The sequence below is a fragment of the Crinia signifera genome, chromosome 1 (assembly GCF_055691185.1).
Source record: "Crinia signifera chromosome 1, ASM5569118v1, whole genome shotgun sequence".
In the NCBI taxonomy this organism is placed as follows: Eukaryota; Metazoa; Chordata; class Amphibia; order Anura; family Myobatrachidae; genus Crinia; species Crinia signifera.
The window spans coordinates 27680731-27700710 of NC_139217.1; the positions used below are offsets into that span (position 1 = coordinate 27680731).

A 19980-nucleotide genomic window follows, 5' to 3' on the forward strand; every position below is an offset into this window, starting at 1 on the left:
ATGCAGTAGCTGCTATTATCTATCTAATACATGCTGCAGCTGCTCTTATCTATATAACACACGCAGTAGCTGCTCTTATCTATCTAACACAAGCAGTAGCTGCTCTTATCTATCTAACATGTGCAGTAGCTGCTCTTATCTATATAACACGTGCAGTAGCTGCTCTTATCTATCTAACACGTGCAGCGGCTGCTCTTATCTATCTAACACCTGCAGTAGCTGCTCTTATCTACCTAACACGTGCAGCAGCTGCTCTTATCTATCTAATACATGCAGTAACTGCACTTATCTATATAACACATGCAGCAGCTGCTCTTATCTATATAACACATGCTGTAGCTGCTCTTATCTATCTAACACGTGCAGCAGCTGCTCTTATCTATATAACACATGCAGTAGATGATCGTATCTATCTAACACCTGCAGTAGCTGCTCTTATCTATCTAACACATGCAGCAGCTGCTCTTATATATCTAACACAGAGCAGCAGCTGCTCTTAACTATCTAACACATACAGTGGCTGCTCTTATCTATCTAACACATGCAGTAGTTGCTCTTATCTATCTAAAACATGCAGTAACTGCTCTTATCTATCTAACACATGCAGTAGCTGCTCTTATCTATATAACACATGCAGTAGCTGCTCTTATCTATATAACACATGCAGCAGCTGCTCTTATCTATATAACACATGCAGCAGCTGCTCTTATCTATCTAACACATGCAGCAGCTGCTCTTATCTTTCTAACACATGCAGCAGCTGCTCTTATCTATCTAACACATGCAGCAGCTGCTCTTATCTATCTAACACACAGTAGCTTCTCTTATCTATCTAACACGTGCAGCAGCAGCAGCTGCTCCTATCCATATAACACATGCAGCAGCTGCTCTTATCTATATAACACATGCAATAGCTTCTATTATCTATCTAACACACGCAGCAGCTGCTCTTATCTATCTAACACATACAGTAGCTGCTCTTATCTATATAACACGTGCAGTAGCTGCTCTTATCTATATAACACATGCTGTAGCTGCTCTTATCTATATAACACACGCAGTAGCTGCTCTTATCTATATAACACACGTAGTAGCTGCTCTTATCTATCTAACACATGCAGTAGCTGCTCTTATCTATATAACACATGCAGTAGCTGCTCTTATCTATATAACACACGCTGTAGCTGCTCTTATCTAACACATACAGTAGCTGCTCTTATCTATATAACACGTGCAGTAGCTGCTCTTATCTATATAACACATGCAGTAGCTGCTCTTATCTATATAACACACAGTAGCTGCTCTTATCTAACACATGCTGTAGCTGCTCTTATCTATATAACACACGCAGTAGCTGCTCTTATCTATATAACACACGTAGTAGCTGCTCTTATCTATCTAACACATGCAGTAGCTGCTCTTATCTATAAAACACATGCAGTGGCTGCTCTTATCTATATAACACATGCAGTAGCTGCTCTTATCTATATAATGCATGCAGCAGCTGCTCTTATCTATATAACACATGCAGCAGCTGCTCTTATCTATCTAACACATGCAGCAGCTGCTCTTATCTATCTAACACACACAGTAGCTGCTCTTATCTATCTAACACAAGCAGTAGCTGCTCTTATCTATCTAACATGTGCAGTAGCTGCTCTTATCTATCTAACACGTGCAGCAGCTGCTCTTATCTATCTAACACATGCAGTAGCTGCTCTTATCTATCTAACACATGCAGTAGCTGCTCTTATCTAAATAACACATGCAGTAGCTGCTCTTATCTATATAACACATGCAGTAGCTGCTCTTATCTATATAACACATGCAGTAGCTGCTCTTATCTATATAACACGTGCAGTAGCTGCACTTATCTATATAACACATGCAGCAGCAGCTGCTCTTATCTATCTAACACATGCAGTAGCTGCTCTTATCTATATAACACACGCAGTAGCTGCTCTTATCTATCTAACACAAGCAGTAGCTGCTCTTATCTATCTAACATGTGCAGTAGCTGCTCTTATCTATATAACACGTGCAGCAGCAGCTCTTAATTATCTAACACATGCAGCAGCTGCTCTTATCTATCTAACACATGCAGTAGCTGCTCTTATCTATCTAACACATGCAGTAGCTGCTCTTATCTATCTAACACGTGCAGTAGCTGCTCTTATCTATATAAATCATACAGTAGCTGCTCTTATCTATCTAACACATGCAGTAGCTGCTCTTATCTATCTAACACATGCAGTAGCTGCTCTTATCTATATAACACATGCAGTCGCTGCTCTTATCTATATAACACATGCAGTAGCTGCTCTTATCTATATAACACGTGCAGTAGCTGCTCTTATCTATATAACACATGCAGCAGCTGCTCTTATCTATGTAACACATACAGCAGCTGCTCTTATCTATGTAACACATGCAGTAGCTGCTCTTATCTATATAACACATGCAGTAGCTGCTCTTATCTATATATCACATGCAGCAGCTGCTCTTATCTATATAACACATGCAGCAGCTGCTCTTATCTATATAACACATGCAGTAACTGCACTTATCTATATAACACATGCAGTAGCTGCTCTTATCTATCTAACACATGCAGTAGCTGCTCTTATCTATATAACACGCAATAGCTGCTCTTATCTAACACATGCTGTAGCTGCTCTTATCTATATAACACACGCAGTAGCTGCTCTTATCTATATAACACACGTAGTAGCTGCTCTTATCTATCTAACACATGCAGTAGCTGCTCTTATCTATAAAACACATGCAGTGGCTGCTCTTATCTATATAACACATGCAGTAGCTGCTCTTATCTATATAATGCATGCAGCAGCTGCTCTTATCTATATAACACATGCAGCAGCTGCTCTTATCTATCTTACACATGCAGTAGCTGCTCTTATCTATATAACACGTGCAGTAGCTGCTCTTATCTATATAACACATGCAGTAGCTGCTCTTATCTATATAACACGTGCAGTAGCTGCACTTATCTATATAACACATGCAGCAGCAGCTGCTCTTATCTATCTAACACATGCAGTAGCTGCTCTTATCTATATAACACACGCAGTAGCTGCTCTTATCTATCTAACACAAGCAGTAGCTGCTCTTATCTATCTAACATGTGCAGTAGCTGCTCTTATCTATATAACACGTGCAGCAGCAGCAGCTCTTAATTATCTAACACATGCAGCAGCTGCTCTTATCTATCTAACACATGCAGTAGCTGCTCTTATCTATCTAACACATGCAGTAGCTGCTCTTATCTATCTAACACGTGCAGTAGCTGCTCTTATCTATATAAATCATACAGTAGCTGCTCTTATCTATCTAACACATGCAGTAGCTGCTCTTATCTATCTAACACATGCAGTAGCTGCTCTTATCTATATAACACATGCAGTCGCTGCTCTTATCTATCTAACACATGCAGTAGCTGCTCTTATCTATATAAATCATACAGTAGCTGCTCTTATCTATCTAACACATGCAGTAGCTGCTCTTATCTATCTAACACATGCAGTAGCTGCTCTTATCTATATAACACATGCAGTCGCTGCTCTTATCTATATAACACATGCAGTAGCTGCTCTTATCTATATAACACGTGCAGTAGCTGCTCTTATCTATATAACACATGCAGCAGCTGCTCTTATCTATGTAACACATACAGCAGCTGCTCTTATCTATGTAACACATGCAGTAGCTGCTCTTATCTATATAACACATGCAGTAGCTGCTCTTATCTATATATCACATGCAGCAGCTGCTCTTATCTATATAACACATGCAGCAGCTGCTCTTATCTATATAACACATGCAGTAACTGCACTTATCTATATAACACATGCAGTAGCTGCTCTTATCTATCTAACACATGCAGCAGCTGCTCTTATCTATGTAACACATGCAGTAGCTGCTCTTATCTATATAACACATGCAGCAGCTGCTCTTATCTATCTAACACAGGCAGTACCTGCTCTTATATATATAACACATGCAGTAGCTGCTCTTATCTATCTAACACATGCAGCAGCTGCTCTTATCTATCTAACACGTGCAGCAGCTGCTCTTATCTATCTAACACGTGCAGCAGCTGCTCTTATCTATCTAACACATGCAGTAGCTGCTCTTATCTATCTAACACATGCAGTAGCTGCTCTTATCTATCTAACACAGGCAGTAACTGCTCTTATCTATATAACACATGCAGCAGCTGCTCTTATCTATCTAACTTGTGGTTGGTGAGCCCATAACTGTGGCCAAGATTAGGCAAAAACCCCATCTACATCTATTTATTACAATTCTAAATAGTGATGTTTGATTTGTGCTCCTCCATCTTTTCTCTCTGTGTAAGACTATAAGCCTCAGCGAGGTGGCACCTTACATTGCATAGGATGTGCAGTCTTAGGCCTCTCCTTATATACTCTGTCCTTTGGTGTAGTAACCCAGCTACTTCAATGTTTGTTACCCACCCCAATTCCTGACATCTGCACTGGTATGACCTGAGGCCATGCACACACAGCAACCAGTGCAGGTATCTGCTCATATCTCTCTTAGAATCCCCAGAACTCAGTCCTATAGGAAGGAGTGGGGCTCCAAGAGCAAGCACCAAGATGGCGTTTGTTCTTGCAGTCAAGCTCCAAAAACTGTAAGTTTTGGAGTTTGCTGTATATGAGATGGTCCTATCATAGTGCTAATGATGAAAGGTGCTTTACTCAAAATATGCCAAAATTAGCATTTGGAATGGTCAGTTTAGTGATGAGGAAAGGCCGCTATGAACCGTTATGAAATGTCTCTTTTTAGAAGACAAACCTCCTTCTAAGAACATCTTCTCGTTATAATTCTCTAGCAGTACAATATAGAGGTTTTCCATCACTTCCCCATCCAGGAATCAAAGTTCAGCTGGTACAGTAACATATAATGTAACGTTGATTAAGCCATGACTATTATCGAAACAATGGTCGCACCCATTATAGATCTATCCCTGGACCTTACCCTATGGTAATGCACTGACCCGCTTGTTAGGCTGTGAGCGTTCTGTGCCCGCTCTGAGGCTCTCACAAATCAGCGAAGTGATTGCAGCCTCAATCATACGTTACTGTACATCAGACTGTAATTCCCAGGATAATGCAGCCTGGCTCTCGTTATACTGTAGGTTCAGTAATCACCAATGTCTCGGCCTCAATCCCAGCAGAGATCTCCGTTAGGATAGAGGGCCGATTACAGACCGAAAAATGTAATCAGTTTTCTAAGGCTTTTGTTTCTTACATTTCCACAGAAATATATGATATAAATGGATTTAAAAAGAATCCATTTGTATTTCTGAGGACATACAGGTCATTAATTTAAAGAGATTATGCACTTTTTTTTTATCCCAATAATTGTGGTTTAATTCTCAACAAAGTAATGTTTTGTTAATCTACACTGTGGATGTGCTGTTAATTTTTCACCTGTATTTGGGAAACCAGGACCGGCTGAAAGAGCTTGGTGCTAGGGGTGGGGACCCCACACTGTTTTTATATTTTGTTTTACCTTTGTACACTTTTTTGGACAGAACCATGCGCATATCTCACTGATCTGTGCATGGTTCTGTCAATCTCGCCTGCCAGAACCAAGCCTATTCTGTTGGTCATATTTGGTCATGTTTAGGCTGAGATTTAAAAATGTCACCCTGTTACATTTACAATTGTTATGTTTTTAATGACAAAACATCTGGATGTGATTTTTGAAGTGTCATTTTTTGGTCACGACAAAAACGTGCAATATTTACTGCAAATCTCACACTACTACATGTGTGATTTTCCGTAAACATGTGATTTTGGCCATTTTTACCAAAAAGTTGCCTTTTCTAAAAAATGGCACCCTGGCCCTTATTCTGATCGGTGCGGATATTCCCGAATTCTTACGGTGCGGTCCGCACGCCACGCTGTTCGGCGGCGTGCGGCCGTCGTCCGTAGAAACGCCCACGTGTCCTCCGCATTCGGACGGACTCACTCTTTAAGAACAGGGCGTGTGTACGGACGACATACAAACCGTGCGTGTGCGGGGGAAACGTACAGATTCTTGCACGGTCTTCCCGCACAAGCACGGTCTTACCACGTCAGAACGTACGGGAAGCTGTCCGTACGCCCCGATGCGGAGTACTTACGCTCAATCCAACACTTTTGTACTGAATACACACAGCGATCACATGACCCACTTAGGCAATTAGGCAACCTCCTGAAAAAGGGATTGTTATCAATTTCAATCAATTAAATGCTCATCTATACTGACCCACATTCCTACTACATTCATGACACACATTAACCCTTACAGCATGTGACCCTAACATACATCTATATACACTATCTACATTTTGCTTATTTGAAACATTTTAAACAACTTACACATATACTTTAGCATGTTAGGAAAAAACACTGACAACTTTGAACTTTAAATAAATATTTATTAACAAAAACTTTCCACAAACATAACATTAATTTTCGGCATCAATGATGCTGTCCATGAGTGCCATCATTTGCCGCATCAGGCCTCGCAGTCGAAGGAGGGCCCCACGGCGACCCTCCTCTGCTTGGGCAGGCTCATCTGTGGAGGAAATTCAAATTGAAAAATGACTAATGATATTCATGCATACATTTAACATAGTCAAACCTACATTTTAAACATGCATTCTGAGAGGTGTGTGTATATATATATATATATATATATATATATATATATATATATATATATATATATATATATATATATATATATATATATATATATATAGATATAGAGATATATATATATATCTCTATATATAACTATATATATATATATATATATATATATATATATATATATATATATACACACATATCTACCTATATATATGAGACATACACCTATACATACATGCATACCTACTACATGGAAAGGCTGATTTTGGCCCTCTACCCTTTACTCTGTAGAACACCTCACAGTCATACTGCTCCTTCTCAATCCAAACCCACCCATGACTAAGCTCTGAGAAGCATGCCACGCGCTGCACCAATCACAATTCTGCAAACAAAGTTCAGTGTCTGTTATATGATGGAGCCTGGCAGGGGAGTTACACAACTCTCAGGAATGCTCAGTACAGTTGTGCAATCAAACATGGCTTGTCATAATGCCAGTTAGGGAAAGCTGCAGCACTAACCCACTCCCATGCTCAAAAGCATTACTAAGACCAAATCCACACACAATTATGGTGAAAAACATACATGCAGACCGCAGGGGGTGGTTAGCTAGAGGAGGGCCCAGGGGCACTGACCACTTGTTACTCCAGTCTAAGCCACGCCTGGCCATACTCCATTTATGCCATACTGAATCTAGTTTACACAGATCAATCACCAGTAAACTCTACTCACCTATATGAGGCTACAGATTGTATGCAAGCAGCAGGGACATGTAACCCTTACATGAGCAAGTCATCACTTTCTTCCAGGATACAGATTAACTACACAGGTTCAGTGGCACTTAAAATCGACCTGACAGCCATCCGCACAACCTGTGTCATTAATATGTGTGAAAGGGATGGTTTGCCCACCCTATCTAACCCCAAAGTGTGTCTGTTGCTATCCAGTTTGTTTTATCACTTTATAGTATTGCAAAAAAACAATTTAATCACCAGTGCTACAAAGCAAATAGAAGATGACTAAAGGAATAATTAAACTTTATGTATACATACCACTTTCCTCCGCCTGCGGCACCTCACAGGCCTCCTCATCCTCCTCTTCAGCTGGTGCCACCTCTTCCACCACCAGCTCCTCCTCCTGCCCCACCATCTCTTCCTCCACACTCTCCACCTCCTCTGCCACCACCTCCTCCTCCACACTCTCCACCTCCTCTGCCACCACCTCCCCTTCCACACTCTCCACCTCCTCTGCCACCACCTCCTCCTCCACAACCTCCTCCTCCTCTGGCACCACCTCCTCGGCCATCTCGGCAGTGCCCTCCTCCTGGGCCTGTGACGCCTCTGCCTGCTCCCGTGCCTGTCTTGCTCGATCACGGGCTGTGTTTGGGAAAAGTAAAAAAAGTGGCAATTAGTGGTAATTTGTATTAAGCCGTATCAACCTATAAATGCTAAGGTTATAATTACAGATAATTGTACAGCCAAACAGCTCCTCAGTGGCCTTTACAAAACACAGCCTGTAACATGGCAGGTATGCTGTGACATTTGGGCCATTTTAAGCATCACAAGCATTAATCCTCCCCAATAAAATATTTTATGACCATTACAGGGAGTCAAACTCATATATTGTATGCCATGTTTAACTCATGATCAGGCTGCTGACCTTAGTGGATTAAATAATGTCAGGTAAGCAATCATGTAGAAATCCACATTTACTGTTGAAATACTCACATCTAGCAATGCTGGCCCTTATGGATTGAAGCCTCTCTGGCTCCCTGCGCCGGAGGTCGGACCACCGCCGCTCCAGCTGAGCGATGGTCCGCCGCACATGGGTGCGGGCGTATATCCGGCGGCGGGCCACCGCATAGGCAGAGCGTTTCTGCCTATTCGTTATGAAGGGGCCCGCACGCCCCAGCCTGGTCTCCATAACGGAGACCAGTGTCCTCAGCTCGGCTGCAGAAAAGGGTGCTGCTCTGCCATAAGCCGCCATCTTAGCAATGGCACAAATCAAACAATCATGTGCTGTCATTGGTTGATCAGAGTGATATTTGGTATTAACTTTATTGTTCATTTTTACACTAACAGCGTGTATGCGCCCGAACAGACGGCTAACCCATTGCATCGCACACCCATCCTAAACAATGTAAAATAAGATGAAAACACATTCTATCTAATCACCAAACATGGGTATAAGCACCAGGTGAAATAGTGTGCATCATTAGACACTTACACCTAACTCAACAAGGTACTAAACAGCTATTTTATAATGAAAGCTATGCAGCAGAAACATAGCAAATAGTGGCAGACCTTTTCCCAAAATTAGGCCATGCTGCCATGTGTACACTTACCTTCTACTGGGCCATACTACAGAGGTGGAATGAAAAGTAGCTAGCATCTAACCTGAATTTGGAGTGTTTTCACATGTGATTTGGATGCTAGCACTGATTACTTGTGGCTAAGTGGTGGACTGGATTGACATATGGAATGGGTAGTGTCAGTTGTACTACATAGCAAACAAGTGCACAGTACAGAAGTACATTCAAATATACATTTCATGTCTGACCTCAGTTTTATTTGCTCATTGGTGTAGGAATCTGCATGTAGCTAATAAATCAGACTTACTGAGTTTGCCAGGTTTTTTGGAAATATTTTTCAACACCAAGGGGCGGGCCGTATGCGCCGCACGGTTGACGCTGGCGTACGGGACGCGGCCGTACGGAACGCAGGTTGCAGCTGATTAACGCCAATTACAGAAATAGTATTTAAAGTTGTGCTAGAGAGGCAAACACTTGTTGCAAACATGGCAGGCTCAGACTCAGAGGAAGACCAGGTGGTGCAGAATCTGTTGTCCCGCATGGAGGCCAACACCACCTATGTCCCCCTCAACCCAGAGCACCCAGATGGCCCATCAACATCAGGCCAATCAGCAGCTGGGCCATCCTCAGCATCAGCAGAATCATTGGGAACACAGCAGGTGGCTTCCCAACAGAGTAGCCAGCCCAGCACTTCAGGTACAGCAACCGGTGGACGTGCCCGTGGCCGTGGCAGTGGCAGTGCCCGTGCCCGTGGCCGCAGTGGGGCAACAGAGGAACCAACCACAAGAAACATGGCATATGAACCGCGGGAGCTTGACATCCTGGTGACCCGGGCACGTGATTTAATTGAGTGCCCAGCGGTGAAGTTGACACACACAAGGAGATGGAAGATCTGGGAGGAGATAACGGCGGAGATTAATGCAGTGGCTCCACAAGTTCGTCAGACGGAGCACGTTAAGAAGAGGCAAGTACATGTGTGTTACATTTGAGTAGTACAAGTCCAGTAATGTTAACATTCAATATTAGATGGAGTTGGTCAATGGGTGTTCACGTTGCTTGGAGGCACAGACATGTTGGCCATGACATTGAATTGATAGTTATTGGAGGGTGACTGTTTTTGTATCTTCTAAGGGTTGGTTTGAAAAATGAATATAATGTAAGTTTGTTGTCAGTAGGCACATGTTGTATTATGTTTCAGATTGCAATGGGTGCTACAGCAAACATGAGGAGTTACATGTATTAATATGTACACTTTGATTGCAGGTGGCACGACTTCAAAGGCAACCTCAAGAAGAAATTGACCCAGCGGTGGGAACACAGCCACACCTCTGGGGCTGGCCCCATGCCATCCAAGCTGGAGCTCACCCCCCTGGAAGAGATGGCCCAGTGCTGTATTGCAGTGGAGGAGAACCGGGGGGTGAGCACTATAGACAGCGAGTCCCCAGCGGAAGTGATGGCTTCTACGCTTGAAGGTAATTATTTGCCAGCCCATAAGTAGATGTTTAAAATTTGGAATGGAATGTGTGGTAATTGGTAATTTCTCGTTCAACAGCATCCCCACCGCTTGGTCAAGATTCTCTTGAGGAGGTTGTGGAGTCTGTGCCACCTGGCCCCAGTAGCAGGCCCGTGCAGCAGCAGCCGGGATTGTCCGCGGCTGAATTGTCCATGTGGGGCCGTGTGCTGGATAGTATTGTGCAGCAGGGAGAGTCTGCATTCGAGCGGGTGCGTAGGGCCGAGGAGGTGCTGCAGGGTTTGACCACCAGCCAGCAGAGTATCGCTGGGAGCCTGCAGGCTATGGCTGTCACCCAGCAATCCATTGCTGCTAGCCTGCAGGTGCTGGCTGATCAAGCCCTGCGGCAAAATGACCTCCTCCTCCGCCATAATGAACTTATGGTGGAGCTAGTTACCAGCAATAGGGCCCTAATGTCACCCGCTTCGGGTGCATTACCAACATCATCACTCCCTGCTGCCAGAGGGGGAAGATCATCCACCCCCTCAACAGCATGTGCTCCACATGAGCCACCATCTGACTCTGGCCGTGGACAAAGCCGAAGATCTGCTGCACGTGGCAAGGAGCCTGCCAGGGGCAAACGTGCTCGCAAATGAACTTGTGTCCCCATTAATCTCCACCGTTATGTCTTCCCAAATCTTCCATTGAGCTGTGTGTGTCAGCATCCTGTGTCCAAATCCGTGCCCAGGGTCACCACTTTTGCCCGCGGTTCAAATGTCATGTTTGGTTCCCCTGTTGCCCTGTTTCGGCTACCATTACTGTGTGCTGTACTTGAAGTGTTGGTGCTGTACTTTTGTTGTGAAGCCACCTGATGTGTTCCTAATGATTCTGCTGTGGCTATTTATTCTATATTATTTCTTTTTAGTCCTGTTATGGTACCATTTGTTTTCTGATGTTTTTTTAATTTTTACCAAAGTGTCTTTAATAAATGTTATTTTGGCCCCACAAATGTCTGTATTAATTGATACATGCAGAAGTGCCATGTGTATTAGTATTAATAATATTAAGTTGTGTTGATTATTTGCAGTGTAAAAGTGTGTGACAAGTGCAGCATGTAATGTTCCCTTTAAGCTGCAATGCTTCCAATTGTAGCAGTGAGAAGCGTGTCATTAACAAGTAATGGGTAAAGTATGTGATTGTATTGGGTTCAGGTGACATTGGTTGAGGTGCGTCCGTCCTGATTAGGCGTTCCGATTGCCTAGCGCATGACCGAGTGGTGTCCGCAAAGCAAGAGTAGCCTTTTGGACACCGCACATTTCTACCCTTTTTGTCCGCGTGCATTCGGCGTGCTGTCCGAATGCACGCCTACCTAAATATGTGTACTCCCCCGTGTCCGCCCATGTTTCCGCCCAGTTTAGCCCACTTTGAAACTACGCCCCTGTGTCATTCCGCATGACGCCCATAACACACCCATATTGGCCGAGTGATTGCGGTGCACATTTCTGTACGGTATTAATGAGAACAAGTACGGAGTCCATGCGTGGCACATGCGCTTCGCGTTCTCCACGCATGCGCAGACGGCTAAAAAACGCCATCCGAAAGAATTCGGAAAAGTACGCACCGATCAGAATAAGGGCCCCTATTACATCTCGCCCTTCATATGAATTAGGCCCTGTGTGTAATCATTCTTACAATTTATTGGCTTCCAGATCAGTCACGGGTATCCCAGTCCAACAATAGAATTAATAGATCCACATATTTGAAGCATAACAGTCAGAGCAATATACTGTCACAGTGGCCCTTATTCTGATCGGTGCGGACTTTTCCGCATTCTTTCGGATGGCGTTATTTAGCCGTCTGCGCATGCGTGGAGAACGCTACGCGCATGTGCCACGCATGGTCTCCGTACTTGTTCTCACTAATCCCGTACAGAAATGTGCACCGCATACATTCGGGCAATAGGGGTGTGTTATGGGCGTCATGCGAAATGACACAGGGGCGTAGTTTCAAAGTGGGCTAAACTGGGCAGAAACATGGGCGGACACGGGGGAGTACACATATTTTGGTAGGCGTGCATTCGGACAGCACGCCGAATGCACGCGAACAAAAAGGGAAGAAATGTGCGGTGTCCAAAAGGTTACTCTTGCTTTGCGGACACCACTCGGTCATGCGCTATGCAATCGGAACGCCTAATCAGGACGGACGCACCTCAACCAATGTCACCTGAACCCAATACAATCACATACTTTACCCATGACTTGTTAATTACACGCTTCTCACTGCTACAATTGGAAGCATTGCAGCTTAAAGGGAACATTACATGCTGCACTTGTCACACACTTTTACACTGCAAATAATGCACACAAGTTAATAATATTAATACTAATACACATGCCACTTCTGCATGTATAAATTAATACAGACATTTGTGGGGCCAAAATAACATTTATTAAACAAACTTTGTCAAAAATTTAAAATACATAACAAAACAAATGGTACCATACCAGGACAAAAATTACATAATAAAGAATAAATAGCCACAGCAGAATCATTGGGAACACATCAGGTGGCTTCACAACAAAAGTACAGCACCAACACTTCAAGTACAGCACACTGAAACAGGGCAACAGAGGAACCAAACATGACATTTGAACCGCGGGCAAAAGTGGTGACCCTGGGCACGGATGTTGACACAGGCTGCTGACACACACAGCTCAATGGAAGATTTGGGAAGACATAACGGTGGAGATTAATGGGGACACAAGTTCATTTGCGAGCACGTTTGGCCCTGGCAGGCTCCTTGCCACGTGCAGCAGCTCTTGTGCCTCGTCCATGGCCAGAGGCTGATGGTGGCTCATGTGGAGCACATGCTGGTGAGGGGGTGGATCTTCTTCCCCCTCTGGCAGCAGGGAGTGATGAGGTTGGTAATGCACCCGAAGCGGGTGACATTAGGGCCCTATTGCTGGTAACTAGCTCCACCATAAGTTCATTATGGCGGAGGAGGAGGTCGTTTTGCCGCAGGGCTTGATCAGCCAGCACCTGCAGGCTACCAGCAATAGCTTGGTGGCTGGCAGCCATAGCTTGCTGGCTGGCACTCATAGCCTGCAGGCTCTCAGCAATAATCTGCTGGCTGGTGGTCAAACCCTACAGCACCTCCTCGGCCCTACGCACCCGCTCGAATGCCGACTCTCCCTGCTGCACAATACTATCCAGCACACGGCCCCACATGGACAATTCAGCCGCGGACAATCCCACCGGCTGCTGCTGCACGGGCCTGCTACTGGGGCCAGGTGGCACAGACTCCACAACCTCCTCAAGAGAATCTTGACCAAGCGGTGGCGATGCTGTTGAACAAGAAAATTCCAATTACCACACATTCCATGCAAAATTTAAAACATCTACTTATGGCCTGGCAAATAATTACCTTCAAGAGTAGAAGCCATCACTTCCGCTGGGGACTCGCTGTCTATAGTGCTCACCCCCCGGACCTCCTCCACTGCAATACAGCACTGGGCCATCTCTTCCAGGGGGGTGAGCTCCAGCTTGGATGGCATAGGGCCAGCCCCAGAGGTCTGGCTGTGTTGCCACCGGTCGGTCAATTTCTTCTTGAGGTTGCCTTTGAAGTCGTGCCACCTGCAATCAAAGTGTACATATTAATACATGTAACTCCTCATGTTTGCTGTATCACCCATTGCAATATGATACATAATACAACATGTGCCTACTGACACCAACCTTACATTATATTCATTTTTCATACCAACCCTTAGCAGATACAAAAACATTCACCCTCCAATAACTATCAATTCAATGTCATGGCCAACATGTCTGTGCCTCCAAGCAACGTGAACACCCATTGCCCAACTAGATATAATATTGAATGTAATTATTACTGGACTTGTACTACTCTAATGTAACACACATGTACTTGCCTCTTCTTAACATGCTCCGCCTGTCGAACTTGTGGAGCCACTGCATTAATCTCCGCCGTTATCTCCTCCCAGATCTTCCATCTCCTTGTGTGTGTCAACTTCACCGCTGGACACTCAATTAAATCACGTGCCCGGGTCACCAGGATGTCAAGCTCCCGCGGTTCAAATGCCATGTTTCGTGTTGTGGGTTCCCGTGTTGCCCCACTGCGGCCACGGGCACTGGCACTGCCACTGCCATGGCCACCGGTTGCTGTACCTGAAGTGCTGGGCTGGCTACTCTGTTGGGAAGCCACCTGCTGTGTTCCCAATGATTCTGCTGAGGATGGCCCAGCTGCTGATTGGCCTGATGTTGATGGGCCAGCTCGGTCCTCTGGGTTGAGGGGTACATAGGTGGTGTTGGCCTCCATGCGGGACAACAGATTCTGCACCACCTGGTCTTCCTCTGAGTCTGAGCCTGGCATGTTTGCAACAAGTGTTTGCCTTTCTAGGACCACTTTAAATACTATTTCTGTAATTGGCGTTAATCAGCTGCAAGCTGCGTTCCGTACGGCCGCGTTCCGTATGCCAGCGTCAACCGTGCGGCGCATACGGCCCGCCCCTTGGTGTGGAAAAATATTTCCAAAAAACCTGGCAAACTCAGTAAGTCTGATTTATTTGCTAAATGCAGATTCCAACACCAATGACCAAATACAACTGAGGTCAGACATGACATGTATATTTGAATGTACTTCTTTACTGTGCACTTGTTTGCTATGTAGTACAACTGAGACTACCCATTCCATATGTCAATCCAGTCCACCACTTAGCCACAAGTAATCAGTGCTAGCATCCAAATCACATGTGAAAGCACTCCACATTCAGGTTAGATGCTAGCTACTTTTCATTCCACCTCTGTAGTAGGGGCCAGTAGAAGGTAAGTGTACACATGGCTGCATGGGCTCATTTTGGGAAAAGGTCTGCCTTCATTATAAATTAGCTGTTTGGTACCTTGTGGAGTTAGGTGTAAGTGTCTAGAGATGCACACTATTTCACCTGTTGCTTATACCCATGTTTGGTGAATGTTATAGATTAGATATAATATGTTTCCATCTTATTTTACACTGTTTAGGATGGGTGTGCGATGCAATGGGTTAGCCGTCTGTTCGGGCGCATACACGCTGTTAGTGTAAAAATGAACAATAAAGTTAATACCAAATATCACTCTGATCAACCAATGACAGCACATGATTGTTAAATTTGTGCCACTCCTAAAATGGCGGCTTATGGCAGAGCAGCACCCTTCTCTGCAGCCGAACTGAGGACACTGGTCTCCGTTATGGAGACCAGGCTGGGCCGTGCTGGCCCGTTTATTACAAATAGGCAGAAACGTTCTGCCTATGCGGTGGCCCGCCGGCGGATATACGCCCGCACACATGTGCGGCGGACCATCGCACAGCTTGAGCGGCGGTGGTCCGACCTCCGGCGCAGGGAGCCAGAGAGGCTTCAAAGCATAAGGGCCAGCATTGCTAGATGTGAGTATTTCAACAGTAAATGTGGATTTGTACATGATTGCTTACCTGACATTATTTAATCCACTAAGGTCAGCAGCCTGATCATGAGTTAAACATGCCATACAATATATGAGTGCTACTTCCTGATTGACACCCTGTAATGGTCATAAAATATGTTATTGGGGAGGATTAATGCTTGTGATGCTTACAATGGCCCAAATGTCACAGCATACCTGGCATGTTACAGGCTGTGTTTTGTAAAGGCCACTAAGGAGCTGTTTGCCTGTACAATTATCTGTACTTATAACCTTTGCATTTGTAGCTTCATAAGGCTTAATACAAATGACCCCTAACTGGCACTTTTTTGTTTTTTCACAAACACAGCACGGGAAGACTGGCCCGAGAGATCTCAGAGGCTTCCCAGGCCCAGGAGGAGGCGGAGGAAGTAATGGCCGAGGAGGTTTCCATTGAAGAAGGGGTCGCGGAGGAAGTGGAGGAAGAGGAAAGGGAGGAAGTGGAGGAAGAGGAAAGAGAGGAAGAGGAAAGGGAGGAAGTGGAGGAGGAGGAGGAGTGGGCAGCGGAGGTGGTGGCATTGGAGGCCGAGGTGGCTGAAGAGGCGGAGGTGCCACATGACGAGGCCACAGAAGAAGAGGAGGCCTGTGAGGTGGTGCAGGCACCCCAAATTGGTATGTATAGATAAAGATTAATTATTCCTTTTGTCATCTTCTATTTGCTAGGTAGCACTGGTGATTCAATTATTTTTTTCTATACTATAAAGTGATAAAACAAACTGGGTAGCAACAGACACACTTAGGGGTTAGATAGGGTGGGCAAACCATCCCTTTCATCCTGGACACATATTAATGACACAGGTTGTGCGGATGGCTGTCAGGTCGATTTTAAGTGCCACTGAACCTGTGTAGTTAATCTGTATCCTGGAAGAAAGCCTCATATAGGTGAGTAGAGTTTACTGGTGATTGATCTTTGTAAACTAGATTCAGTATGGCATAAATGGAGTATGGACAGGCGTGGCTTAGACTGGAGTAACAAGTGGTCAGTGCCCCTGGGCCCTCCTCTAGCTAACCACCCCCTGCGGTCTGCATGTATGTTTTGCACCATAATTTTGTGTTGATTTGTTCTTAGTAATGCTTTTGAGCATGGGAGTGGGTTATTGCTACAGCTTCCCCTAACTGGCATTATGACAATGATTTCTGGAGCAGACCATCAGCAGCCAAGCCATGCTTGATTGCACAAATGTACTGAGCATTCCTGAGAGTTGTGTAACTCCCCTGCCAGGCTCCATCATATAACAGACACTGAACTTTGTTTGCCGAATTGTGATTGGTGCAGCGCGTGACATGCTTCTCACAGCTTTGTCATGGGTGGGTTTGGATTGAGAAGTAGCAGTATGACTGTGAGGTGTTTGACAGAGTAAAGGGTAGAGGGCCAAAATCAGGCTTTCCATCTAGTATGTATGCATGTATGTATAGGTGTATGTCTCATATATATAGTTATATATGTGTGTATATATATATATATATATATATATATATATACTAGGTGATTCATCGCGCCCTACGGGCGCTCTTCACACCGTCGTAAGGGGCTGCGCCCCCTTAATTTGTGAACGTTTGTATATGAGAAATATGGTTAGAATTGTATGAAAGATGCCCTGTATTGCAACTTAGGTGTCCGCGAATCGCGGGAGGGGGGGGTCGCGGAGGGTGCCGCGAATTGCAGGAGGGGGGGTCGCGGGGGGTGCCGCGAATTGCAGGAGGGGGGGGTTGTGGGGGGGTGGATGCTGCGAATCGTGGGAGGGGAGGGATTGCAGAGAATCGCGGGAGGGGGGTCGCGGGGTGGGTTGCCGCAAATCGCGGGAGGGGGGTTACGGGGGCGGGGGTTGCGGCGAATCATGGTAGGGGGGTCGGCGGGGGATGTGCCGTGAATCACGGGAGGGGGGGTCACGGGGTGGGGTGCCGAGAATCGCGGGGGGGTGTGTGTGTGCCGTGAATCGCGGGAGTGGGGGTTGCGGGGGGGTGTGACGCGAATCGCCACAAGAAAAAATCAACACAGAAAGGTCAACACATGTAAATGTTGACATATGTGTGGCACTTCATTGGTGTCCATGTCGACACATGAGAATGAATATGAAAACATTCAAAAAATGAAAAAAAAAACTTCAAAAACTCATGTCAACCTTTTTCATTGTCGACCATAGCCATGTCAGTGTTTTCCATGTGCAATTTTATTCTGGAGCTGCCGCGAATCACGGGGGGTGCCGCGAATTGCGGGAGGGGGGGTCGCGGGGCTGGGTGCCGCGAATCGCGGGAGGGCGGGGTTCACAGGGGTTCCGGTGGGGGGTTGCCGCGAATTGCGGGAGGTGGGGGGTCACGGGGTGTGCCGCGAATCGCGGGAGGGGGGGTTGCGGGGGGTGTGACGCGAATCGCCACAAGAAAAAATCAACACAGAAAGGTCAACACATGTAAATGTTGACATAAGTGTGCCACTTCATTGGTGTCCATGTCGACACATGACAATGAATATGAAAAAATTAAAAAAATTTAAAATAAATCTTCAAAAACTCATGTCAACCTTTTTCATTGTCGACCATAGCCATGTCAGTGTTTTGCATGTGCCATTTAATCCTGGGGCTGCTGCGAATTGCGGGGGGGGGGGGTGCCGCGAATCGCGGGTCGCAGGGGGGGTGCCGCCAATCGTGCAAGGGGGGGTCGCGGGGGGGGTCCTTTTTGCCGCGAATCGCGGGAGGGAGGTCGCGCGGGGGGGTGTTTTTTACGCGAATCGGGGGGGGGTCAGGGGGGAGGGTTTACAGCGATTCGCGGGAGGGGGGGATTCGCGGGGTGGTGGTTATGCCGCGAATTGTGGGAGGGGTCGTGGGGGGGGTCTTTTTGCAGCGAATCGCGGGAGGGGGGGTCGCGGGGGTGTTTTTGCTGCGAATCGTGGTAGGGGGGGTCGCGGGGGAGCGGGTATTTTTGCCGCAAATCGCGGGAGGGGGGGGGGGGCGCGTGGGGGGGGGAGGTTTTGTCGCAAATCGCGGGAGGGGGGCGCTCACCTGGTGGCTGTGGAGTAGCAGTGCTGGGCAACATGGGAAGGCAGTGGGTGTCTGGCACTGTCTGTGGGCTCACTGGGCTGGTTCTCTGTCACATACCTCCCAACATGACCCTCTCCAGGAGGGACACAATGCTCTGTTTCTAGACTTCCCCTTAATGTATGATTGCCATCACCTGTTTTAAACAGGTTAATTTCTCAGAAAGGTGTTCAGCACAGATGAAGGCAATCACACATTAAGAGGAAAGTCCAGGAACAGAGCGTTATAGACACAGACACCCACTTTGAGTGACAGATGTAGCCAAATATATAGGAGATATACATATATATATATATATATATATATATATATATAGAGAGAGAGAGAGAGAGAGAGAGAGATATATATATAGAGATATATATATATATATATATATATATATAAATATAAATATATATATATATATATATATATATATATATATATATATATATATACACACACACCTGTCACAATGCATGTGTAAAATGTAGGTTTGACTATGTTAAATGTATGCATGAATATCATTATTCATTTTTCAATTTGAATTTCCTCCACAGATGAGCCTGCCCAAGCAGAGGAGGGTCGCCGTGGGGCCCTTCTAAGAATTAGATCCTACATGCGGCTGATTTTGGCCGAAATGGACCGGCTCATAGATGGGCCAAATTAATTTTTTTCTCATTTATTTTTTGTTATTTGTATTAATAAATAGTTATTTAAAGTTCAAAGTTGTCCGTGTTTTTTTCTAACATGCAAAAGTATATGTGTAACTTGTTTAAAATCTTTTAAATAAGCGAAATGTAAATAGTGTACATAGATGTATGTTAGGGTCACATGCTGTAAGGGTTAATGTGTGTCATGAATGTAGTAGGAATGTGGGTCAGTATAGATGAGCATTTAATTGATTGAAATTGCTAACAATCCCTTTTTCAGGAGGTTGCCTAATAGCCTAAGTGGGTCATGTGATCGCTGTGTGTACTCAGTACAAAAGTGTTGGATTGTGCGTAAATACTCCGCATCGGGGCGTAC

General features: G+C 45.2%; 1 protein-coding gene across 1 annotated transcript in view; it reads left to right on the plus strand.

The window, feature by feature from the left end:
- LOC146061455 (uncharacterized) overlaps positions 1-19621 on the plus strand; it is a 68654-nt gene extending 49033 nt beyond the window's left edge. The window contains exons 3-4 of the mRNA XM_083174469.1: positions 16251-16552; positions 19512-19621. Of these exons, the coding sequence (XP_083030595.1) occupies positions 16251-16552; positions 19512-19621 (412 nt within the window). The remainder of the gene's footprint in view (positions 1-16250; positions 16553-19511) is intronic.
- The last annotated feature ends 359 nt before the right edge of the window (positions 19622-19980 follow it).